General features: G+C 46.8%; 1 protein-coding gene across 4 annotated transcripts in view; it reads right to left on the reverse strand.

Annotated features, from left to right (window-relative positions):
• Positions 1-27,548, reverse strand: part of LRRC63 (leucine rich repeat containing 63) — a 418,560-nt gene that overhangs the window by 174,969 nt on the left and 216,043 nt on the right. For all 4 annotated transcript variants that reach the window (XM_069640387.1, XM_069640384.1, XM_069640383.1 and 1 more), the window contains one exon: positions 25,320-25,441. In XM_069640387.1, coding sequence (XP_069496488.1) covers positions 25,320-25,441 — 122 coding nt within the window. The remainder of the gene's footprint in view (positions 1-25,319; positions 25,442-27,548) is intronic.

Below are 27,548 nucleotides of genomic sequence, written 5' to 3' on the forward strand. Positions count from 1 at the left end.
ATGATATCCTTGGTATCAACATATAATTGATGTTCAGTTATGGAGAATCGTGCCTTGTTTTTACATGTGCAACCTACTGGCCTTGCTGCCAGACGAAACGATCAAACGTGTGAATGGTTGAGAATGTGTGGCCACAAGGGCAAATGTGATAGAAACCGGATATTGATGTATCAACCCATCGGATGTCGGACAGATGAGCCCAGCTGAACTTTCAACCCCACAATCACATCATGACATCACCTCACCATGCGCCCATGGACCAATCAGCCATCACCGACCATTTAGCACCCATAGGTGCCCACTCTTAGCAACCAATCCCAATTATTAATGTGCCCCCTAGGCCTTCCCACAACTGATGACGATTTTCTTGTATATAACTGAATTGTAACAAGTTTCCTGCAGAGTGCTCTCGGCGTGAGCAGAGTAGATTCTGTTTGGATAAACAGCCTTTAACCGCACTCTCACTTGGTCTTGGTCTTATTCCCTCCTGGGATGTACCGTTATTGACTCTGTTGGTAACTGACCGGCAGGCCTGTGGAGGCCTCTCACCTTCATTGGTGACCCCGACACGATAGCGTTCTTTCCCGTCCTTCTGGTACGAGACGCCCCCCTGCTTTGACCCTGAGCGCGCTCCCTCAAGAGCTACCCGCCAGCGGCAACCGGTACACCTAGACGTGCGCACGCAGTAGGGCGAGCGGGTATGGGATCTCTCTTAACAAAACCCATACGTACCACTCGCCGGAGCCAGGCATGGTCTTTGAGCGAGGAGCACCGCCCTGTCGATCGGGTCCAGAGGGTCTCGGATCAAGACGGACACGTGAGTATTAAGTGCGAGTGATATTAAAGGCGCGGGTGGGACTCAGATTAGCAAGGTTTTGGGGTAAAAAAGAAAATAATTTGGGTGACACTGAGGGAGTGTAAAGGTGAATTCAGAAGGGAGTGATGAGGGGTTCTGGAGCCTGGGGTCTTTTTCCTATCTTTCCTACTGCTCTCCTTCTATCGCATATGGCCATTAGGACAATAATGGAGTAAAAGGGGACAAGAAGTTAAAAGGGATCCTATCTCCGTGGGGAGTAGAAGGCGGCGCCACATAGTACTATCTCGATTAGTACAGGATATACAAATGTACGAAATTAAAGTGGAAAGAAAAAGAAATATTGAGGGGTGGGTAGACAGACCCGGGGTATTAGGTAAACACGTTTTTCTGATCTTTATCTTATTTGTTCTCCTCTTTGCTCCTCCTAAGTGGGTGGACTGGTGCAAGGTAGGGGAGAGGTTAAAACTTGGAAAGGAACAAGGGAGTGGGTAAAAGGAGAGGGATATTGAGGGCGGTGGGGAGTGTTATGTTTGTATCTATGTTTTTTGTTGTCTCTGTCAAACGTGAAACGTCCATTCTGTATGTGAAATGACTATTTTCGGTGTACAATGTGCAAAGCAGACTTGTTGATTTGTGAAGGGTGTTTCCTGGTAAATAACGTGGTGTAAAAATATTAAAAGGTGACTAAACAGTTGAAAATTGTAACATGGAGTAAGTTAAGTATAGGAGAAGCGAATAAGTATCGGGTAGAACCACCAGGTAAGGTGTAGTGAGAGTGAAGTACAATGGGCGCAGAAACACCCCTTGCCCATATCTGCAGAACGCTACCAGGGTATGCAGACAAGATAAAGAAATATCATGAGCAATGGGTCACAGAGTTAAAAGGGGAAAGACTACCCCAAGTATGGCCAGAAGGGGGATCTTTTGACAAGGAAGTGTTAGATATGGTTGCCACTTGTTTATTTATTAAGTACAAAGGGAAGCAACTACACAATAGGAGAGAAATATTGGATCTATGGCGCCTATTCGAGGAGGTGCCCCCAGGTAAGGATAGCGAGCAGAATGCCTCTCCCCTGACAACAGTTGGCAATGCAGGGCTGCCCACTCAAGATGAAAAGAACATAGAAGTAACACGTGGCTATCCCTTGTTGTCGAAACCAGTACCTGCAGAAGGGTATAGTAACCCCGTGTACGTAGCACAGCCAACAGCCCCGCCAACACACAAGCCATCCGCCACTGCACCACCTCCATACGAAAGCCAAAGTATAACACAACCCCTGGACACCTCAACAATCGACATCAGAAAATTAGCTCAAGATCTAGAATCACAACTCACACTGGCCCGCACAGAACTGTCCCACATAAGGGCACTGGGAGAAGGGAAAGGGACTTCCACCCCACAAGCGGACGGAGGCAATACTCCCCCGCTAAGTGTGGGAACAGGGGAAGATGGATGGGAAAAGGGAGAAATTTTGTTCAGAATAAATGACACTCCAACACGAATAATAGAAATAAATACTGCAGGCAGTGAACGGGAAACAGAAGAGGGAGGGGCAGTGTCAGGCAGGGAGGAAGAGGGCTGGAGCAACATAGAAGGGCAGGAAGAGGAGGGCAGAAGGTTAGGAATTGCCACTGGTGGTATGTCGTTTGGAGAAGGGTTGTCTCTGGCAGAAGAATGGACAGGGAGGCTGAGGAACAGGACAGGGTGTATAGCAGTGGTTGGAAAGAAAGGAAAGAAGGTGAGTACCAAGAAGGGGGGTAAAAATCTGCAGCTGCCCGTGATACACCAGGGAGCGGGAAGACCAAAATACATACCCTGTGCCCAAATGGACAAGTCCAACCTGCTCAAACAGTTACTCCCGCTCTCCGGAGGTTCCAGCAAGTGGATATATGCGTTTGAAAAACACACGGCAGGAGTGCCCTTGGCAGTGGGGATGTTAAAAGCTTGCTTGTGTCTGCAGTGGGAGATCAGGCTAACAGGGTCTGGGTGAAGACGGGGTTCCTAGGAATAACGTTAGATTGTGACCGCCATGATGGGACTTCGTTTAAAACAGTACGAGCACGCTTGTGGGATGCGTTGAGGGAAACATTCCCAGACACTCTCGATTTGCAGTCAGTGATGCAATGTACCATGAATGGTGAGGAAGATGCGATGTCCTTCATTCTCCGGGTGTAGGACATGTGGAGAGCGGAAACGGGTACGGCCTGGGACCAATCAACGTCCCTGTTTTACTTTATTATCAAAAGGGGACTCCCAAAGGAGCCCTTGATAAAATAGCTGGGATAGAAACCAAAGGGTGGCCTGAGATTCAAAGCATCATAGTGCACCACTGCAAGAGGATCAAAGAAAAGGAGAAGGAGATAGCGCAGCGGCGGTTGGCAGATGAGGCTAAATTAGCACAGAGCAAGTTGCTGAAGCTCAGTGCAGCCGCAGTCTTCAGTGCGGCAGGAAGGGAGAAGGAGGAAGAAGACGGTCAGATGGGAATACCAATGCAGATGGTGGCCAATTGGACAGGTAACAGTCAGGAGCAGTGGGCAGGAGAAAACCAGTACGAGGAGCAGCAGTGGCAACCGAGAGGGGGGCGAGGCAACAGAGGGGGATTTAGGGGGTTGAGAGGAGGAGGTACAGGGTATGGAGGACCACGAGGGGGTATGCAGGGGCAATGTTGGCAGTGCAGGAGGTGGGGCCATTTTATGCAAGAATGTCGAAGCAGACCAAACAATTCATACACAAACGGACATCCGCACCCAGGAAGCCCATATGGGCTGCCTATGGGCAGCAGTAGGAGAGACAGCCAACCCGACCATAGGTACGTGAGTGAGCGTCCCATGCCCCTGCAGGACACATCCTCACACCCCCAGTGTCACAACCATGCCACCCACGTGCGCAATCAAACTTACACCACTACTGCCAACAGGGCCCCAGTAGCACCGTGCAGGGGAACTGCAGTAGTGGCGGGGAATGTTTTCGACGTAGATGAACTCTCATGGCACTCAGCATAGTACAGCCCACAGAGAGCACTTGCGTGTCCAGTACTATCGATAACCCGCGATGCAGCAGAGGAACCACTCGTAGGGGCAGCGATAGGAAACAAACAATTTATTTTCATGGTGGATTCGGGAGCAGAAAAATCGTGCCTTAAGGAAGGCAGATTCCTGCTTTCTAATCGGTCTTTGGAAATGCAGGCGTTCTTTGGGGCGGTGGTCGAGGTTCCATACACAGAAGAACTAGACATAACAGTAGGAGGGAAGACTGTACGTGCCCCCTTCTATATTAAGAGGAATAACCGATTAACCTGCTGGGAAGGGACCTTCTCAGCAAACTCAATATGTCCATCTCGTTTACAGAGAGAGGGATAGTGTGCTCCACACCAGGCATATGTACAATTTGTGCAATGTTAGTGATACACTCACAAGCAGGCTTCCCACAAACACGAGGCTTACCAGTGAATCCTGAAATGTTCATACAGGGGCTGAGAATACTAACACGAGTGGTGCCAGAGCTGAAAAATAACAAATGGAGAGTGCCCTCCGAGTTCATATTTCGCCCAGTAGCAGACCTAGAAATAGTGCCAGGGTCCATCATGTCCCTAGACATATATGCCGTGCAAGTGTCCGCACAAAGAATAGCAGTGATAGCAATGGATATGCAGGGATGCCAGTGGAGAACAGTACTGTGCATCGATGCCAATATAGCCCTTCAAGATTTACCAGATGAAGAGCTTTTTAGTGACACGGAAGACGTCGGGGAAGTAGTAATGGAAATTGCAATTCCTTGTAATGTCATGAGTCAAAGACGAGAGGTACAGTTGCCACTCATAGCAATGATCAAAGCCCCGCCAGCCTACTTTGAAGACGACATCTCTCTAGTACCACAGCAGCTTTGGACAACAGGCCCACATGACGTAGGCCTGCTACACGAAGTGACACCAGTAAAAATTAAACTCAAACCTGGAGCCATCCTGCCTCGTGTGAAACAATACCCTATCTCAAGGGAAGCAGAGGAGGGCATAAAAGACACAATTTATGCACTAATAGTACAGGGCATAATAGTTCCTTAAAGCTCACCCTGTAACACCTGCATTTATTCGATTAAGAAAGCAAAAGGAAGGGCATGGAGGATGATCCAGGATTTACGCCACCTCAATAACGTGGTACAGAAGGAGTTCCCTCTTGTTCCAAAACCTGCCTCAATACTATGCAGCATTCCGGCAGAAGCTACCCACTTCACGGTGGACCTGAAGAATGCATACTTTTCAATACCACTCGACCGAGGGTCTTGGTACCTGACAGCATTCACACTAGGGGGGCAAAAGGTATGAACACTGCTGATTGCCCCAAGGATATTGTGAGAGTCCCAGTATCTTTAATAGAATATTGCACCAAGACCTCAGAAACATACACACAGCAAGCCCCATAATTCAGTACGTAGACGATCTGTTGGTCTACGGAAAAGACGAGAATGAGTGCAGAAAAGATTTGATTTTTCTATTGACGCACTTGGCCCAGAAGGGGTACAAGGTAGACAGGCAGAAGCTGCAATATTGTCTAACAGAAGTACTGTACCTAGGCCAGTTGATCTCAAAAGACGGTAAACAAATGATCCCAGACAGAGCAGCAGCAATAAAAGCAGTAAAAGAACCCAGTACAGTAAAAAAGATGCAGATGTTTCTTGGCATGTATAATTACTGCCACGCATGGATATTAGACTATGCATCGTACACAAAACCCCTGCTCCAGGCACTCAAAGAAGCAAAGAGGGAGAACTCTAAATTGCACTGGACACAAGAAATGCACACAGCCTTTGACACCCTCACGGAGCTGATATCCACTGCACCGGTTCTCACAACCTCAAATTATGAACAGGAATTTTATCTTTTCTCACACTGCAACGGTTCACTCATACTGCTGTGCTGACACAAAATACATCATTGGGCCACAAACCCCTGGCATTCTATAGTGGAACACTTGACACGGTGATGCAAGGACATTTTGCTTGCGAACAGGCTCTCGCAGCCGCCGCATTCGCAATAGAAATGAGCTCTACTATCGTAATGGGATGCTCTGTTACATTATACGTAGAACACGCCCTGTTTGCTATACTTGAAAGGTCCAAAAGTACACTGACCACCCAAAGGGATACCGCATATGAACTGATAATTTCCAGCCCCAACATCCACATAGTGCGGTGCAAGAGTGTAAATCCAGCCACGTTCATCACAGAGGCATGCACAGTAGAAGACATGCAACAACATGATTGCGCCACATATGCAGGGAATGACGAAAATACACAAAAAGCACACGAAACTGCACTGGCCGAGGGAGAAGTGTATTTTGTTGACGGGTCTGCTTCTAGATTGTGAGACAGGAGAAAAACATGTAGGAGCAGCAGTCGTACGGGTGGAGGATGGGGAATTTGAAGTGATTGTACAAAAGAGATTACCCCCACATTTTTCAGCCCAAGCAGCAGAACTAGTAGCACTGATAGAAGCACTACACGCAGCAAGGGGATGTATGGTAACCATTCACACAGACTCTGCATACATGACAACCACGGTACACGGGGGACAAGCGCGGTGGGGCAGAAGGGGATTCAGGAGAGCTGATGGGTCCCCAGTACAACATGCAGCACTACTAAGCGATCTGATCGATGCCCTGAAAGAGCCCACACTTGTTGCGGTCATGAAATGTTAGGCCCATACTCGGGGTGATGACATCATCTCATTAGGAAATGCGGCAGCAGAAGCTGCTGCCAAAGAAGCCTCCTACCTACCCAAGAGCCCGGCAGGTGAGTATATACTGCAGAAAGCAATAGAAGAAACACAGTCCGAAGGCTTTAACTCTTTGCCAGTTTCCCAAATCATCGAGCTTCAACATGATGCACCCGGCGAAGAAAAGGAAATGTGGGTAAGAAGGGGGTGTAGTCAGTCCCCCACTGATTTATTATGGAGACAATACATCACCGGCAAAGTGGTGATGCCAACCAAATTGTTAGAGGTAGCATTTAAGCAGTTACACTTCCCAGCCCACAACGCGAAACAACATATCATTGCAGACATCCAGGAAAACTGGTTTGCCCCCGGAGTACAAGAGCATGTCACAAAACTAATAGTAGAATGCATTACGTGTCAGACATATAATTCTGGCATGACACTACGAACGCTCCGAGGAACACTACCAAAACCTGAAGGGCCCTTTAGAGAACTACACATAGATTACGCCGACATGGAAGAGCGGTGTAATGGAGCCAGGTACCTGATTGTTGTCGTGTGCCCATTTTCCCGGTGGGTGGAAGCGGGACCCTGCGCCCACCGAGACGCACAATGTGTAGCCAGATTCCTAGTGAGGGAGGTGCTCCCTCACTGGGGCATTTTTGACGTCATCCGTTCAGACAACCGTACACATTTTGTAAATGACATGTTCAAGCACATCACAGCAATGTTAGGTATAACACATAAGCTCTGCACGACTTATCGTCCGCAATCGAACGGCGTTGTAGAAAAAATGAACGGCATACTCAAGTGTGGGTTGTCCAAACTGTGCCACACTCTCAAGAAGAACTGGGAGTATTGCTTACCCCTAGTGCTTTTTGAAATGAGGAACCAACCCAGCAAGGACCACCACCTGTCACTTCATGAAATCGTGACAGGCAGGAGAATGCACACAGCTCACTCACCCCTACATAGGCAGTCAAACGCTCACCAAAGCACCAAAGTTTTAGGTGAAGAATTCCATGAGTATCTCAGAAACTTGACGAAAGCAGCACGTGCAATAGAAAAACAAATAGCGCCCCCCTCCACACACGATACACCAACAGACACAGCAGCGCCCACAACAGAAAACATGAATTGCCAGCTGATGACAGGTGACATGGTATATGTTAGAAGTTTCGTGAGGAGATGGAACGTGCCAAGATTACATGGTCCGTATAAAGTCATTTTTCGTACACCCACAGCTGTCAAAGTGGAGGGATTAAGGTATTGGGTGCATTTGACAGATGTGCGTAGCGCCTGTGGAACCATAACTGACCAGAACGCCCAAGAAAATGTAGGAGAGGATAGCACCCAGACGTGAGGCTGGGGATGGGGTAAGAAATTGGTATACCATTGAATATTACAGAAGACTCAGGGATGGTGAGATATGCAAATATTGGTGTAAATATGGTAACAATTTTCGATGATGAAACACAAGAAAAGGCTAATGAAAATGACTCTATTTCATGATTTAAAAGTATGGTGTACAATAACGATGTATGAATAAGACTTGTTCCTCATTTATTAGTGAAATGGTACAGGCATCGCATGAGCTTCCCTCCCTTTCCCCTCCCCAGACTTACGCGGTGGAAGGAGAATCGGACGGACATAGCTGAGACTGCGAATATAGAAATTATGAATTATAATGACACGAAAAATCACATGTAAAATAATGGTGCTAAAAAGGCTCAAAGTCGCCCATTTATGGGTATGAATAACATACACGCTGCTATGCATGATTAACAAGTGCTTGTGTCTCATTTATTAGGAAACTCAGCAAGCATGGACAAGCATCCGACGACTAGTGATAGTGTAGCTAGGGTTAGATGGAGAAGAGAGTTGCATCCTAGCTATTTGTATGAATGTGTGCTGTTTTTGTGTGCCGTGATGTTCTTTTCAGTATTATTTGGCTTGTTTTTATATTGGGCTATAGTGTATATTTCAATTGATGCTGGCCAGGGGGTGCAGGCATGGAGACAAAGGAAGGGACCCACTTGATTTGGGATGGGGCAAGGTTAATATGGGGTCATTGGACACCGGAACACGAGCAGAACTATACGATCAGTACCACTAAAACACATAACACGACACTACCCCAAAAGGCAAATGATTCTCATTTTGACATATACACAATGAACGATAAAACACCTTCAGAACATGGGTACAGAACCATCCATATCCCACCACTGTGGCGACAGAAGAAATAAACAGGCACCCTGACCCAACTACTAGAGGGGGGATAATGTCACAGAGGGATGGCAACTTTCACACTGTTGTGAAAAGGAAACAAGGGCGGGAGGAGGAGGGGGAGACATTAAAAAGAAAACGGAGGGAAACAGGAACAGATGGTTGGGAAGAAGAATACAAGTTTGACCTAGATACAGTTGATAACCCCCAACAGCCCCACCAAGCTAACAAATGGTATGCCGACATTAGCCACATGGCCCAGCAAACGACTAACGAGAGCTGCTATGTCTGCTCCCTTATCCCCCACATCTCAGGTACCTCTAAGGTGTTATTACCACAAGAAATACTAGTTGCAGAGGCCCAATGTCTTGTACATTTTACGCTGTTCCGAATCAAAAATATGTTTCAAGCACATACAGTCTCTTTTGAACTATTACAGAATGAAAGCACATGCTATTCCCGGCCACAATGGGTTATTTGCGTAAAGGAACCTTTTTTGGTAATAAAAGGCATGTTGCACGCGGACAACAAGTGGCAGAAGGAGGAGGTTCTGTGCAAAGCGGAAGCACTACGATGCCTCTCGGAAGATAAACTCTCATGGGTACAGAGAACATGCACTTCCACATGGACTGAGCATATAAGCAAACTCACATGGGTCGCCACCATCGAAAAACCCTTCAAATTACAGAAAAATATTTCTTATGAACTATGCTTCCATGGAGAAGGAAAAAGGGATATGGGGAGAAACGAAAACTGCAGCAAGTCGCTCATAATCCCTGACATGAAGAAAGGCACGGCAGCTTTAATGGACACATACTCGGTTTGCGGCAACATGTCCTACCTGCATCTCCCACAGCCCTGGAAGGGAACATGCTCCCTGGCAACACTGCACTCCGCACAAATGGTAATCCCAGAGAGCCACATCAATGGAAAGCGTAAGCTAACAGCAAAGGCAGATGCATCTTTCCCAACACCATTCTTGACGTGTAAGGGAGAGTGTAGTGTCGAGCTATACTCCCAGTCTCTTCACCATTAGAGTGATGGGATCAAGTTACCCTCTATTGTGAAGAAGGCATATTGATGGTTAAGACTCTTGATCACCGCTGACAGGGCCACAAGGAGAATTTCAGTCTTTTCATCATTGAGGCAAAGGCGGTGTGCAGCCACATTTGGGTGTCATCGACGTAGTTGGTATAGGTCAGTGGTCTTCAAACGTTTATGGCCAGGACCCCCCTGAGCAAAATTTGGGCAGGTCGGGACCCCCGAGAAATGCCAAATGGACAGTATATTATGCACGCCGTCACCTGCTCCCATCACAGTCGCTGGGCTCCCTCATCCCACTCCTACCGAGTCCCTGGTCTCACCCCACCCCATCACACACCCTGGGCTCTCCCCACTCTGCTCCCATCACTATCCCATGGTTCCTGCCCTGGGTTCCCCCCATCCCGTTCTTAAATCAGTCCAGAGGGCCAGTGGTGGCTGTTGATTTTTTTTAAGTGGAGGGGCATAACTATTTCCCCCAAAAATGCCATAGCGACAGTGCATTCAGTGCAATCCCCCTCGAATCCCCCTTTGTTGGTTCGGGCTCCCTCACTATGCTTAGTGAGGGAGCCCGAACCAACAAAGGGGGATTCGAGGGGGATTCCCCCTGTGAATTTTTTTTAAATAATGGGTTAAAATTTTGCATTGTAGAGCATACTTTTAACAAAAAAATGGGTAAATAACCAAACAGTTTGCAATTGGTGCTGGGGGGCCCAGGGGCCAGGCATGACATTTTTTAATGGATATCTATGATAGATGTCCAGTAAAAAGATACCATCCCTGTCCCCCCACTGGGCCTAACACAATCAATATGATTATGTGTGTATGCAAGGCGCTGCACATTTATACAGCAATCACTCTATCATTCACACCAGCATCCATCACCATACACTCCCTCATAACCTAAGCATACACGCATCCATACACATGTTTAAATAAAAACAATGAACATAAACATACCTACTGCATTGGCCTGCGTGTGGGTGCTGAAACGCCCTGCTCCAGGCTGCTCTGTCCGTATGTGCGGGGAGACGCAGGAGCTCCCCCTCACACATACAAACATGCAGTGCCGCAGCCAGCATTTCCAATGAGCTATGCAATACTGGCGAAGCATAACGCCCCAGCACTTGCATGGCTCAGTGAGCATGTGCGGCTGGGGAACTAAACTGAACTGTCAAAGGGAAACAGTGTTTCCCTTTGACAGTTCAGCCAGCCCAGGAGCACTCCATCAGCTGGAAAAAAGCAGCTGAGGGAGTTCTCACTGTTTCACTGGGCTGGCTCCTTAGCTCCTCCATACTGGATGAGCCGCCAGGCTCGGTCTGGGCTATAGGGCAATGCCTGTACCAAAAATGTAAAATGCTAGTCTGAGCCAGTCAAAATGGGCCACCATTTTGGCCAATGTGGACCAGTTTGATGAGTTACTTAACTATGCAGTTAGTAATTTTGACCATTGTTGCAGAATATATCACAATTTACTTAAATTTTAACACAAAGCACCCCTTGGGTACTATTGAAACAGTGGGCCTCATTACAACCCTGGCAGTAGCTGTGCCGGTAAAACCGGCACGACTGCCGCCGGAGTTGCATCCGGGTCCAGCACCCGCGAATGGGCAATTACCGGGTCATGCCGAGTTAGGCGGACCTGATAATTACTCTTTTGCGGATGCCGGTACCGGTAGATCCCCATTCCCATTGAGCCCTAATGGGAATGGGGAGCTCGGATGTACCGGCACCGTTATCAACGGTGCCGGTGCATCTGACGAGCTGTGCTTGCGGGTGCTGCACGACCTGCCAGGTCAGACCTGGCGGGCGTTCAGGCACCCACGAGCACAACTGTTACTATGGCGGTACGGTAGCAACGGCGCTGGTAGCTTACCGGCACTGTTGTTACCATACCGCCATAGTTGTAATGAGGCCCAGTCTGTGACTAAAGGAATGAATATCCATTTACAACTGCGGGCCACTTTTTCTTTGTTGCATGAGACAGTTACATTCTTCAGCCTGACCATGTGAGCCACCCCTGCCCATTTCTTCCAATCTAAAAAAAAAAAAAGTTTAAAAAAAAAAAAACATTTCACGCTGAGCTCTCAGGGCCCCCGAGGGATGCAGCCGTGGACCCCTGGGGGGTCACGGCACGGCCCACAGTTTGAATACCGCTGGTATAGGTAATCCCAATTGAGACTAGAAGGTCAAATAGCGGTTTGTTAAAGATGTTTTAGAGTTTAGGGGGGGCACATGAACCTTGAGGGACACAGCAAGAGTTAGATGCTGGTGGGGCGCTGGTGGGGCACTGACATTATCTGCAATTACTCTAATTGTTCTCTCTTCCAGAAAAGAGGTGATCCACCTCCTGGCTTCACAGTCGAGAAATTGGCTGCCAAGGTAAGATGTTGGCAGATGATCTTGTGGTCTACTAGATCGAACGCTGCTGGTCTACCAGATCGAACGCTGCTAAGAGATCAAGAAGCAGAAGTAGGGCAGGCTTTACTTCATCCTTGATGTCATCTAACTGGTTTGTTAAGTCTAACCAGGCTGATTCAGTTCCATGGCCGCGTTCCATGGAGACGGAATCCAGATTGGTGATTGGCGTATTCCCAGGATATGGTTAGATTCCAAGTATTGTAAGTAGGCCGCCCTGTCTAGAACTTATAGAAGGAAGGGGACAGTTGTGAGGGGCCGGTAGCTGTTCAGGGCAGTAGTGTGTAAGGTAAGATTTTTCAGTAGAGGGAGTACCCAGGCTTCCCTGAGTCTGGTGGGGCAAGGCTGCTGGTGAAGGAGGTGATGAAAGGGGCCAGGGTCTCTAAGCAGTCCTTGATTATAGTGGCAGGGCACACATTAGACTGTTTCAAGCCCTTCAAGATAGCAGTGACCACAGGGACCGTGACACTACTAAAGCAATATGTCGGGAGGTCCTGTAGGACAATGTGAGGTGAAGCAACAGAAGGAGGCTGTAAGATGGTGCTAAGGGTATTTTGCTCCAGTTACATTTTTCTGTGGACGATGGCAATTTTGTCTAACAGGGCGTTTTGTATCTTAGTGCACCACACCTCATCTTTAGTGAAGTAAGGAGGGCGGGTTCTAATTCTCTGAGGATGGCAAAAATCTCTCAAGAGTTGCAATTGGCATCGGCGATTCTTGTATTGTAACTAGTGGAGTTTGCAAGAAAGATGGCTTGTTTGTATAGTTTGGCTGCTGCAGTGAACAGTGATTTATGTGAGTCAGAAGGTGGTGATCTCCATTTTGTTTCTGCTTTTCACTTTTTAGTGAGGAGGGCTTGGAGGTCTGGTGTAAACCAGGAATTCCAGTGCATGGTCTGTTTGGTTTTACAAGGCGCTAGCGGGGCAATGGAGCCAACGGCAAGTGCCAGTGTCCTGGAATAAAGATTAGCTAGTACGTCCGGGTCTATGCTGTGCGAGTGATCGAATTGTAGGTGCCAAGTAGAGGGAGGATTCATTTTTTAGTGAGGTTTCGGAAGCTGCGGGCCAACGTTGGTGGCAAGGCAGGGGAAGTAAGTGTAGGTTGGCTGGTAGGCGCAATTGTGAAGAACACAACATGGTGGTCTGATGATGGGCAGGGGGGTGTTGGAGTCGATAGAGAGAACGTGTTGGAGTCGATAGAGAGAACATGTAGAGAATTTGTAGAAAGAGAGGGGTCAAAAATTACACCAAGATTCCGAGCAGAGGGAGAGAAAAGAAGAAAAGACAGAGGAAAGATAATATCAGAAGGTGGGGGAAGCAGGGCAAGGAGAAGAAGGAAAGAAAAGAATCTCTGTTTTGGAGGGGTTAACATGAAGAAACCGTGAGGGCATCCAAGACTTAACAGCAAGTAAACAAGAAGTCATGAAGAGTAGGAGAAAATGAGGAACAATAGAAAAAGATTTGTGACTCATCAGCATAGAAGTGGCAAGAGAGGCTAAATGAAGAAATAAGATCAGACCAAGGAATAGTATATAAAGAAAAAAAGAAGTGGAACTAGAACAGAACTTTGAGGTGCCCCATAGAGAAGTGGGTAAGATAAGGAAGACTGACCAGCCCAAGAAACTGAGTAAGTGTGGTTAGAGAGATAGGAATGAAACCATCTGAGCACAGACCTAGATAATCTAAGAGTTGAAAGAGAAGAAAGTAGAATAGAGTGATCAACAGAGTTGCAAGCAGTGGAAAGATCAAGTTGAACAAGAAACGAGGATTGATTACTGTGCCTAGGGGATAGTAGAATAAGCAGCTTGACGTAAAGCAGATTCATTGGAATGAGCAGGACAGAAACCAAATTGCAGAGGAGGTAAAAGAAAATGAGGAAGAAAAGAAAAAACTTGAGTATATACATCTTGCTCAAGTAGTTTAGATAGAAAATCAAGCAAAGAAATAGGACATATATTGGATGGAAGAGAGGCATCAAGGGAAGGTTGATTATTAATAGGAATGATGACAGCATGTTTAAAAGAAGAAGGAAAAGAAGCTGGTACAAGTGAGCAATTAATCAGAGAAGAAAGATATGGAATTAGATAAGGATAAACAGAAGAAATCAGAGCAGAGGGAATAGGGTCCAGCAGAGATGCTGTAGGGTGTGCCCTGGTCAAACAAAGCAAAGTATCCGAATCAGAAAGCAGTGAAAAAGAGGAAAGTAAATGAGAAGTATCAGGAAGAGAAGAAAAGATAGGAGAGGGGAGTGAGGAAGTAGAAGAAAAGGATGATCGAAGAGAAGTCACTTTAGAAGTGAAGAAATCAGCTAAATCAATACCCGAGAGAGAAGATGAAAGAGAAGGGTCAGGGGGACTATTTATTTATTTATTGAACATTTGTTTGGCGCCTACACAGCAGAACATGTTTCCAGGCGCCACAAGACTAAGGGGCAAGGGCGAACAGAGGAGTATAAACAACAACAAACGGTCCTACTAGGACTTGTGACATTCAGATCGTGCAAGTGCAGCACATAGGAAGTGCAGGGGCAAGTGCAGGGAAGGTAAGGGGATGGGGAGGGAGGAGGATACTGGGAGGAAGGGGAGCCAGGGGCTCGGTATATTCTAGGGGGAGCCTGGAGGTAAATAGTACAAGGAGGGGAGGTAGACTAGACTCAGTAGTCTATACAGGAGGCAAGTGCTGGTGGGTCAGGGTGTGCTGGGGCAACTGGTTGAGGGAGGGCCTGGGCCCTGTATAACTCAGAAGGGAGCAGGAAGCCAGTCGCAGCAGCAGGGGGCATTAGCAAGGAAGGAGGAGAGGAAAGGAGGAGGAGAAAAGGAAGGTCTTGAAAAGCTTCTTCAACTTAAGGAGATCTGGCTCAAGTCTGAGATGGGAAGGGGGGGCCATTCCAGAGGGAAGCTCCTGCCGAAGAAAGAGATATACCCCCCACTCTCTGCTTGGGGATACGTCTCACCTGCAGAGAGTTATAGCTATAAGACCGAAGGACTCAAGCAGGGTGGTGTTTAGGGACAGAAAGTTGGATGTAGCACGAGAGGGTCTTGAATTTGATCCTTGCAGCCACCGGGAGTCATTGAAGAGATTTTAGGGCTGGAGGCCAAGAATAAGTCTTGCAGTCCTATTCTGGATTAGTTGATCTGGGCGGAGGAAGGAGAGCGGCAGATTGAGGAAGAGGCTGTTGCAGTAGTCCAGCCCGGAGAGAACCAGAGCTATTGAGTTTCTGGGGGAAGTTGAGGAAAGGGAGAATGCCTCTGACAAGGTGAAGCTGAAAGTGAGCCTTCTTGGCAAGGTTAAAAACATGAGGTGAGAAGGAGAGAGCTGAGTCGAAGATGACACCCACTTTTTTTTTTACCTCAAAAGAGGGTGAGGGGAGGGGGCCCAAGGAGGGTGGCCAGAGAATAGGGGGAAGGAAATGGGGGAGGCTTCTGATGAGAAGGATGCTCAGGATCTCGGTCTTACTGGCATTAAGACAGATTATTCACAGCACACCACGCCCGAATAGCAGTCAGACAATTGGGAATGAGAGCGGAGGTAGTGGAGGGAAGCTTAAAGGAGAGCCGAGTGTCATCTGCATAACACTGGAAGTGAGGAGAGAAGGTGGAGATCCGGTGGGCAAGAGGGGCAAGGTAAATATTAAAGAGCCACGGCGAGAGGATAGAACCCTGAGGGACACTGCAGGTAGAGAGTGAGGTTGAGGAGAGAAAAGGGCCCACTTGGACCTGGGAGGGCTGATTGGAAAGGAAAGAGGTCAGCCAAGCCAGTGCTCAGTCCGTGATGGCCAAAGTCTCATGCAGTCGACTTAAGAGGGTAGCATAATTGACAGTGCCGAAGGCAGAGGACAGATCAAGGAGGATGAGAAGAGAAGGAGAGTTGGAGTCAAGGTATGAGAGCAAGTCTTCACAGGTGTTCAGGGAAGCAGTTTCCTTGCCTCTGGCTGCTCTGAAGCCAGACTGGTGGTCAACAACGAGCACAACTGTTACTATGGCGGTACGGTAGCAACGGCGCTGGTAGCTTACCGGCACTGTTGTTACCATACCGCCATAGTTGTAATGAGGCCCAGTCTGTGACTAAAGGAATGAATATCCATTTACAACTGCGGGCCACTTTTTCTTTGTTGCATGAGACAGTTACATTCTTCAGCCTGACCATGTGAGCCACCCCTGCCCATTTCTTCCAATCTAAAAAAAAAAAAAGTTTAAAAAAAAAAAACATTTCACGCTGAGCTCTCAGGGCCCCCGAGGGATGCAGCCGTGGACCCCTGGGGGGTCACGGCACGGCCCACAGTTTGAATACCGCTGGTATAGGTAATCCCAATTGAGACTAGAAGGTCAAATAGCGGTTTGTTAAAGATGTTTTAGAGTTTAGGGGGGGCACATGAACCTTGAGGGACACAGCAAGAGTTAGATGCTGGTGGGGCGCTGGTGGGGCACTGACATTATCTGCAATTACTCTAATTGTTCTCTCTTCCAGAAAAGAGGTGATCCACCTCCTGGCTTCACAGTCGAGAAATTGGCTGCCAAGGTAAGATGTTGGCAGATGATCTTGTGGTCTACTAGATCGAACGCTGCTGGTCTACCAGATCGAACGCTGCTAAGAGATCAAGAAGCAGAAGTAGGGCAGGCTTTACTTCATCCTTGATGTCATCTAACTGGTTTGTTAAGTCTAACCAGGCTGATTCAGTTCCATGGCCGCGTTCCATGGAGACGGAATCCAGATTGGTGATTGGCGTATTCCCAGGATATGGTTAGATTCCAAGTATTGTAAGTAGGCCGCCCTGTCTAGAACTTATAGAAGGAAGGGGACAGTTGTGAGGGGCCGGTAGCTGTTCAGGGCAGTAGTGTGTAAGGTAAGATTTTTCAGTAGAGGGAGTACCCAGGCTTCCCTGAGTCTGGTGGGGCAAGGCTGCTGGTGAAGGAGGTGATGAAAGGGGCCAGGGTCTCTAAGCAGTCCTTGATTATAGTGGCAGGGCACACATTAGACTGTTTCAAGCCCTTCAAGATAGCAGTGACCACAGGGACCGTGACACTACTAAAGCAATATGTCGGGAGGTCCTGTAGGACAATGTGAGGTGAAGCAACAGAAGGAGGCTGTAAGATGGTGCTAAGGGTATTTTGCTCCAGTTACATTTTTCTGTGGACGGTGGCAATTTTGTCTAACAGGGCGTTTTGTATCTTAGTGCACCACACCTCATCTTTAGTGAAGTAAGGAGGGCGGGTTCTAATTCTCTGAGGATGGCAAAAATCTCTCAAGAGTTGCAATTGGCATCGGCGATTCTTGTATTGTAACTAGTGGAGTTTTCAAGAAAGATGGCTTGTTTGTATAGTTTGGCTGCTGCAGTGAACAGTGATTTATGTGAGTCAGAAGGTGGTGATCTCCATTTTGTTTCTGCTTTTCACTTTTTAGTGAGGAGGGCTTGGAGGTCTGGTGTAAACCAGGAATTCCAGTGCATGGTCTGTTTGGTTTTACAAGGCGCTAGCGGGGCAATGGAGCCAACGGCAAGTGCCAGTGTCCTGGAATAAAGATTAGCTAGTACGTCCGGGTCTATGCTGTGCGAGTGATCGAATTGTAGGTGCCAAGTAGAGGGAGGATTCATTTTTTAGTGAGGTTTCGGAAGCTGCGGGCCAACGTTGGTGGCAAGGCAGGGGAAGTAAGTGTAGGTTGGCTGGTAGGCGCAATTGTGAAGAACACAACATGGTGGTCTGATGATGGGCAGGGGGGTGTTGGAGTCGATAGAGAGAACGTGTTGGAGTCGATAGAGAGAACATGTAGAGAATTTGTAGAAAGAGAGGGGTCAAAAATTACACCAAGATTCCGAGCAGAGGGAGAGAAAAGAAGAAAAGACAGAGGAAAGATAATATCAGAAGGTGGGGGAGCAGGGCAAGGAGAAGAAGGAAAGAAAAGAATCTCTGTTTTGGAGGGGTTAACATGAAGAAACCGTGAGGGCATCCAAGACTTAACAGCAAGTAAACAAGAAGTCATGAAGAGTAGGAGAAAATGAGGAACAATAGAAAAAGATTTTTGACTCATCAGCATAGAAGTGGCAAGAGAGGCTAAATGAAGAAATAAGATCAGACCAAGGAATAGTATATAAAGAAAAAAGAAGTGGAACTAGAACAGAACTTTGAGGTGCCCCATAGAGAAGTGGGTAAGATAAGGAAGACTGACCAGCCCAAGAAACTGAGTAAGTGTGGTTAGAGAGATAGGAATGAAACCATCTGAGCACAGACCTAGATAATCTAAGAGTTGAAAGAGAAGAAAGTAGAATAGAGTGATCAACAGAGTTGCAAGCAGTGGAAAGATCAAGTTGAACAAGAAACGAGGATTGATTACTGTGCCTAGGGGATAGTAGAATAAGCAGCTTGACGTAAAGCAGATTCATTGGAATGAGCAGGACAGAAACCAAATTGCAGAGGAGGTAAAAGAAAATGAGGAAGAAAAGAAAAAACTTGAGTATATACATCTTGCTCAAGTAGTTTAGATAGAAAATCAAGCAAAGAAATAGGACATATATTGGATGGAAGAGAGGCATCAAGGGAAGGTTGATTATTAATAGGAATGATGACAGCATGTTTAAAAGAAGAAGGAAAAGAAGCTGGTACAAGTGAGCAATTAATCAGAGAAGAAAGATATGGCATTAGATAAGGATAAACAGAAGAAATCAGAGCAGAGGGAATAGGGTCCAGCAGAGATGCTGTAGGGTGTGCCCTGGTCAAACAAAGCAAAGTATCCGAATCAGAAAGCAGTGAAAAAGAGGAAAGTAAATGAGAAGTATCAGGAAGAGAAGAAAAGATAGGAGAGGGGAGTGAGGAAGTAGAAGAAAAGGATGATCGAAGAGAAGTCACTTTAGAAGTGAAGAAATCAGCTAAATCAATACCCGAGAGAGAAGATGAAAGAGAAGGGTCAATGGGACTATTTATTTATTTATTGAACATTTGTTTGGCGCCTACACAGCAGAACATGTTTCCAGGCGCCACAAGACTAAGGGGCAAGGGCGAACAGAGGAGTATAAACAACAACAAACGGTCCTACTAGGACTTGTGACATTCAGATCGTGCAAGTGCAGCACATAGGAAGTGCAGGGGCAAGTGCAGGGAAGGTAAGGGGATGGGGAGGGAGGAGGATACTGGGAGGAAGGGGAGCCAGGGGCTCGGTATATTCTAGGGGGAGCCTGGAGGTAAATAGTACAAGGAGGGGAGGTAGACTAGACTCAGTAGTCTATACAGGAGGCAAGTGCTGGTGGGTCAGGGTGTGCTGGGGCAACTGGTTGAGGGAGGGCCTGGGCCCTGTATAACTCAGAAGGGAGCAGGAAGCCAGTCGCAGCAGCAGGGGGCATTAGCAAGGAAGGAGGAGAGGAAAGGAGGAGGAGAAAAGGAAGGTCTTGAAAAGCTTCTTCAACTTAAGGAGATCTGGCTCAAGTCTGAGATGGGAAGGGGGGGCCATTCCAGAGGGAAGCTCCTGCCGAAGAAAGAGATATACCCCCCACTCTCTGCTTGGGGATACGTCTCACCTGCAGAGAGTTATAGCTATAAGACCGAAGGACTCAAGCAGGGTGGTGTTTAGGGACAGAAAGTTGGATGTAGCACGAGAGGGTCTTGAATTTGATCCTTGCAGCCACCGGGAGTCATTGAAGAGATTTTAGGGCTGGAGGCCAAGAATAAGTCTTGCAGTCCTATTCTGGATTAGTTGATCTGGGCGGAAGAAGGAGAGCGGCAGATTGAGGAAGAGGCTGTTGCAGTAGTCCAGCCCGGAGAGAACCAGAGCTATTGAGTTTCTGGGGGAAGTTGAGGAAAGGGAGAATGCCTCTGACAAGGTGAAGCTGAAAGTGAGCCTTCTTGGCAAGGTTAAAAACATGAGGTGAGAAGGAGAGAGCTGAGTCGAAGATGACACCCACTTTTTTTTTTACCTCAAAAGAGGGTGAGGGGAGGGGGCCCAAGGAGGGTGGCCAGAGAATAGGGGGAAGGAAATGGGGGAGGCTTCTGATGAGAAGGATGCTCAGGATCTCGGTCTTACTGGCATTAAGACAGATTATTCACAGCACACCACGCCCGAATAGCAGTCAGACAATTGGGAATGAGAGCGGAGGTAGTGGAGGGAAGCTTAAAGGAGAGCCGAGTGTCATCTGCATAACACTGGAAGTGAGGAGAGAAGGTGGAGATCCGGTGGGCAAGAGGGGCAAGGTAAATATTAAAGAGCCACGGCGAGAGGATAGAACCCTGAGGGACACTGCAGGTAGAGAGTGAGGTTGAGGAGAGAAAAGGGCCCACTTGGACCTGGGAGGGCTGATTGGAAAGGAAAGAGGTCAGCCAAGCCAGTGCTCAGTCCGTGATGGCCAAAGTCTCATGCAGTCGACTTAAGAGGGTAGCATAATTGACAGTGCCGAAGGCAGAGGACAGATCAAGGAGGATGAGAAGAGAAGGAGAGTTGGAGTCAAGGTATGAGAGCAAGTCTTCACAGGTGTTCAGGGAAGCAGTTTCCTTGCCTCTGGCTGCTCTGAAGCCAGACTGGTGGTCAACAGCTTCAGTGTGGTGGATTAGTTGGGAGATGACCAACTTCTCCAAATGTTTTCCCAAGAAGGGGGTAGTGGAGATAGGGTGGTAGTTAGCTGGGCAGGTAGGGTCCGCAGATGGTTTTTGAGGAGGGGGTGCACATGGGAGTGCTTGAGAGGTGATGGGAAGGAGCCAGGGGCAAAAGAGTGATAGCAGAACCCAGCCAAAGAGGGAGCAAGGGCGGCAATATTGTCCTTGATAGTTCTACAGGTGCAGGGAAGCACCTGTTTGGAGGAGACTTTCATAGAGCAAACAGTCTTGGTGACCTCATCCGGTGCTATGTGTGTGAAGGAGAAGAATAGGAGGTATGGAGAGAGAGGGGCCAAGGGAAACCTAGACAAGGGTGGAGGAGGGAGGGGAGTAGAGGAGAGTGAGGACAGGATGTCATGTTTTTTGGTTGTGAAGTGGGTGGCCAAAGCCATGCAGAGGGCCTTGGAAGGAAGAGGAGCTGTAGAGACTGTAGTAGGATTGGCAAGTTCCTTACAGATTTTGAAGAGTTCAGCCGTGTTGTTGGTAGCCCAGAGATGTAGGCTTGAGTATGGGCCCGCTTCTTGGACTGGATGGAGAGTCTGTAATGCCTTTGGAGCAGGCAACAGGACAGTTTGTCAGAGGATGTACGAGAAGCCAACCACTTCCGTTCCGCAACTCTGCATTTGCTTTTCAGCGAGCTAGGTCGGAACCATACCAACTGTTGCACTTGGAGGCAGGCTTCATGCATATCCTCATGGCAGGGGCAAAGATGTCAAGGGTTTTGGCGATGGAGAGGTGAAGGTTAGGAGAGAGGATAGAAGTTAGTAATTGGAAAAGTGACATAGGATGATGAGAAAGAGAAAGAGTAAAGGGAAATGTAATACTGTTTTTTATCAGCCAGAAGAGAAGATTCTTAGGATGAGTGAAGAGAGGATAAAGCCAAAACGTCTTCGGAAGCAAGAGACGTCTTCCAATGATATTCCGCCTTATGCAAGGCTGAACAAAGGGAACGAAGTGCAGGAGATAGCCAAGGATGCAAGAGTTTTTTAGAGGAAGAAAATGGATGAGAAGGATGAAACAGATCCAGTGTGGAACGTACAGCTGAATCAAGATGAGTAGCCGCAGAGTCAGGAGAGAGAGAAGAGAATTGAGTAAGAGAAGGAAGTGTCAAGGATAGAGAAGAGCAAAATATGGTGGAATTGAAAGAACGAAGATCGCAGCAAGAAAGATAAATAGAAGGCAAGGAATAAGAAGGTGAGTCAGGTAAATGAGGATCGAATGAAAGACGGAAATTATCAAATAAATAGGTAGGTTGGGTGACCACAGGAGTGTCATGGGAGACAGAGGTAAACATTGGGTCAACTAATGAGCCCAAACGATGAGAGGGAGGGGTAGAAAGCTGAGCAAGATGCAACAAATTTAGAAGAGGAAGTAAAGGCAAGGAAGTATGAACAGTAGAAAGATGAAGATTGAATTCGCCAAGAAGCAGAAAAGACGAGAGTGGAAGAAGATGAGAAGGAAGAGAATCATTATCAACTAAAAAGGAAGAAAGGGGACCGCGAGGACAAAAAAGGTTGAGGAAAGAAATTTGACTAGGATGAGTGAACTGAGCAAAATGTTATTTGAATGAAGATAAGAAAGTGAGATTGGTGGGGCAAGAGACCATGATGAGTGAAAGAGAATGCCAGTACAACCTCCTCTACCATGGTTGCAAGGGGTACAGGAGAAACTAGTGGAAGAAGTGAAAAAAGAGGCAGGAATAACAGTGCTGCCAGGAGAAATCCAACTTTTGGTAAGACAGAGGAATCAGAAATTGGAACGTAGAAAAAGTATCCAAAATAGAAAGACTTCTGACACGCTGAGTGAACATTCCAAAGGCCAATGGATGGAGTCAGAGAATTAGCTGTAGATGTAGGTGTATAGCATAAGTTAAGACAAATTGCGAGCATGCAACCAAGGAGAGTGGATAATGCGAGGGGGACAATGAACAGTATGCCTTGTGGCATATTAAGAGAGACACAGTAGACAATAAAGAGCGCCCATCAGAAGAACCATGGAAGCCATAGCTGATGCCAAGCAATATTGTTGCTAAATGAACCCACAGGTCACATGAGTGAACAGAAACAAATGAGATGTGTCAGCACCCTTAAACGAGTCGCCCTTTCATGCAGGCGTCCTGGACAGATGGAAGAAATAGAACAACGTAAGGCATGTGATCCGTCACGTGGCTCCAGCGTCCCCAGGCAAGGCCGGAAGATGGAATGTCGCACAGGCCAGGCAGGCAAGTCAGGCAGGATAAGGAGTGACAGCGAAGACTCCAGTCACTGACCAGAGCTGCGGTGGTGAGCGGAGCCACGTCCACCAGCTCCCTGCTGAGATGACACAGCACAGGCTAAGCAACAAGTTGGTAAGTGCATAGACGAGTCACTTGAATGCGGAACCAAGGATGTTTAAAGGTTCAGGGAGTCACATGATCCGTCACGTGGTTCCCAGCGTCTCCAGGCAAGGCAGGAAGATGGAACGTTGCACAGGCCAGACAGGAAAGTCAGGCAGGACAGGACTTCCACTGTCTTCAATTTGGCATCCTCAGCACATTTCACAAGTAACAGATTTTGGTAGTATTGGGGGGTGGTACATATATTCCAGTGGTGGAACCTGCTGCCTTGTTTTTACAACTGACGTTTGGAGGGACCGAGTAGTAGAATTGCACCAAACTGATGCTATGTTGGTTTTATATCTAGCACTTTCTGGTGCAGGTATGTTGTTTTGGTGCACAGTTGGTGCTTTTATCACCAAAGTTTAGTTTATTTATCTCAGAGACAGGAAAGACTCTGTCACCATTTGGTACTATTATGTGTCATGTATGATGAATCCAATGGAGTCATCACTGATCTCCCGGCGGTGACCTCCACCCATGTGGCCAGGGGACGGCAGCCACTACATACATAGTCAGTCAGTCTCACACAGAGAGATACAAACACACCTACAAACCCAGTCAGTCTCACACACAGACCCATCCACACACAGTCATTCTCACACAACCAGTCTCTCTCTCATACACACACCGCCAGTCAGTCAGTCCCATGCACAGAGACTCTCACACCTACACAGATACATATAAAGGTAAACACAGCCAGTCACTTACACATACAAACACAGCTTGAAACACAGTTTAACATGTGTGCATACACATACAAACACTTTCAAAAACATGTTTACTTACAACATACATGCATACAAACACTTTTTTATTTTGTGTACCTTAACGTGCTGATGTTTCAGTGTCTTCTCGCAATCCTGCTGTCCGAAATAGTAACTCCCTCTCACCATTGTTGTGGGTTTGGACATGTATTTGGGCCTCTATCTTAGAGAATTAGGGACCTGCGTACAATTTCATGGGAGCACACCCAAATTCCCTTAGAAAAAGGCCCAGAAACACATGTCAGAACCAATAGTGATGCCCAGACTGTAGAAATCGTCAGGGTGCTGGCAGAAGCCTGGACATCTGCAGTCCAAGCTGTGCGACTGGCCAGCATCAGGGGGCCACCAAACACCCTTTGGCCCTTCCGCATCACAGGGGCTAAGTGGAGGCCCTACTACACCAGTGGGTGAGCAGGTAAAGGAAGGATCACTACTACACTACAGGATGAAAGCATCTGCTTTCCAGTAAGACTCCTGATTGGGTGAATCACTGTAATAGACCCACACATTGGTTTAAATTGTCATGGGACACAACAATGACATTTTCTGATGTGTCAAATTCATGCCTTAGCATTTCCAGTTATCACGTATAGCAGATCCTGTTTCCCAACACTCATGATTCTTTCTTGTGTTAGCATTGCTTTGCCACCTAGCCGACACTACCGCCACCAAATCGACAAAAACCAAAAACGAACTTACCTTGGATCCTATGACACTCTGTTTCCTTGAGAGTGGGTCATTTTTAAGTGTTCATTACGTTACTGTAATGAACACTGAAAATGAGTTCCCTGTCACCAAAATGGTGCTACCCTGGATCCAAGGTAAATCAGTTTTTAGTTCTAACCTTTATCACCCGCGCTACAGGTGCTAATTCAGATGGTAATTCAGTATCTTCACCCGCATTAAGGGACCCTTACTTTGCTCGGGCCCTTAACTTGGGCCTCTGTAAATATTGCCTTATTAATGTAATTAATTAACCCTCAGAAGACAATATTAGCAATCTGTGTGGAATAAAAAGGGTGCAGAGGAGCGAGAAGCACAGAACATCACTTAACATTTCGAGCAGAGCAAGATGCCCCCCAAATCCTAAAATAGAGGAAAAGAAGTGTTGAAAGTTTCTTCATATTATAAGCTTGTATAGCCTAAGGACCGACTTGATAAAACTGTACCGTGCCATCTTATTAACCAAAGAACTTGGAGGGGGTGGGGGTCCTTTCAGGTGCACACATTCAAAAATCAATATATCTCTACTTGTGAATGATACACTGACTGCAGATTCACATACATTTATAGTGACAACATTTACAGCATTACATTTGCTCCCAAATACAAACTTTGAACATAGCAATACTTGTGGAAAAACGAATGCGATGTATATATTATGGTATACCTTAAGGTATAGCGAAATTCCTCCATGTAACAGGCATTCGTAAACAGCAAGCTCGCAGGGGGTTAAAGTTTCTCTTCCATCATAAGCATTTCTTAGATCCTGCGGGTTCTTCAAGCCAGACCCTGCAATAATAAGGATTTCTAACATGAGAAAAGGACCAGTGAATATTGTATTTCATAACGATATGCCATGGCTTTCCCCGCCTAAGGTGTTAAAGTCCTCAGTTGATTTACAAAGGTAGGTTAATCACTACAGCAAACGACTTGGCTCGAAATGAAAAAAAGAGAAAAAGGCAAGAATGAAAGAAAACGTCAAAGGGAACAATTGATGCCCTGTATAATTGATTAAAATTGTATATCCCACATCCACGAAAGAGGCATATCTATTTACGTTTCATTGTTATAAATGTTAAAGCATACAGTCCTGGGCATGCAACTCAATGTTGGTGTGCTTCTTATCGATGTACTTTCTCCTATTACTCAAACACATACAAATAGATGCGTTGTGCTGGTCTCTTTAGACTCCTTCCGAAATCAACAAGAGGATTAAGGGTTCATATTTTCTTACGAGGGATAGTTTCTGACTGGCCAGACACGAAGTTAAGGGCCACTCGAAACACACCTTTCAAGAGTCACAGACTGTTCAATGAATTAATTGTGGATGGCTCCCCGGGTAACAAATACGTTCTCTCTACATTTTTAAAAATTCCTGTTTTGTTACTTTACCACTGTCCAGAATATCTTCAGCTGAATGTTAACAGATAATGAGTTCAAGCAGAGAACATCCCTTTTGACAGGGATCTTTGGATTAGCCTGTGTCTATGGATAGATTCCGCTGCTCTGACGCCTTCGTCCCCTCCACCAGCCAATAACTACCCTTGCAGTCAGGCCTCTTACTATATTGTGGAAGAAGGGAGGAGAAAGGGGAGATGTTGGCACCCTCTCCTGACAATTGACAGGATCAGCCCTACTTACTCCTCCTCCTTGGCCCTTGCAGGGACCGTCACACCCACAGGTTACCCCTTGACCGTTTCCCAGGTTAGAGGAAAGGTATGTACCCTTTGCAAACACTGAGTTCCTAAATTTTCTTTAACAGATCAAAAAGTCCACAGGGTCCCAAGCTCTCCCTAGACAAACTTAGAAGAGACGGGTTCATATCTCAGCCCCAGATATGTTTAAAGAGAAAATAAATCCATGGTAGGGTTCCAATATGCCCTAATTTGCATAATTTGCATTAGGGCTGGGAAACTGTCCAATCCTTATAGCTGCTTAATTGCATATAAGCATATCTCGCTCCCAACTCAGGTACTTCTAGGGTTAACCAATACTTGTCTCCTGCTCCCCTTCATGCACACTGGAAGAAGATCTGACACAGCCTTTGAGCCTGGCCTGCACCTGGAGGCAGGCTGTGGCCATCCCATGACATCTGCAAGCCCACTCAGGCTGAAAAAGACCCTGGTCATAGCTCGCCATCTGCATGGTCACACAGACATGCCTCTCTGAGATACTGGTGACTCATAGTTCTCTGCTGGTTCGACTTGTTCATTACTACACATACTTCTCAGCTGGTTGTAATGACATAGTTTTCAGTTGATCCAGCCTAGCTGCATTACCTACTTGCACTGAATAATTCTGTCTCTGCAAGACCCGGCGGATATGGTTTCTTAGGATACTGATGCCCTGTAGTTGTTAGCTGGTCAAATAGCTTCAAATTCTCATTGGTACTTCAGTACTGATTAAATGGGACCTTTCAGGGAGTGACTCGCTGAAATGTTAACTGGCTGAACTCTGGGGACTTGGTAGTCTGGAGTCTGGGCACCCTGGACCCCAAATGCTAGATTATGTAGTTGATGCCTGTATCCTTTGAATTTTAAAAATACATTTCACAGTTACAGTGTACTGGTCAGGATACTTTATGTGTATTGGTCACCTTGACTGCTGATGCATGTTGGTAGACAACATGCATCATGTTATTCTGGAACTCCTGCCTGTTTCAAATGTGCTGGTCATCCTTCTTTATGCTTTGCTAGTTAATGTGCTCAACCTTATATTTTGCCAGTCACCCTGCCTTATATTTTGCTGATCCTCTGCAACTCTTATTTTGGTGGTCACCCTGGCTACTTTTCTGGTCACTCTGCTGTGGTCACATTTGTCATCATATATTATGTTTCTGCTTATTGCTGTACAACGAGCCCTCATTCTCCCAAAGCCCTCTAACTTTATAGTTATA

This window comes from Ambystoma mexicanum, chromosome 7q (genome assembly GCF_040938575.1).
Source record: "Ambystoma mexicanum isolate Mex_15411 chromosome 7q, UKY_AmexF1_1, whole genome shotgun sequence".
Lineage (NCBI taxonomy): Eukaryota > Metazoa > Chordata > Amphibia > Caudata > Ambystomatidae > Ambystoma > Ambystoma mexicanum.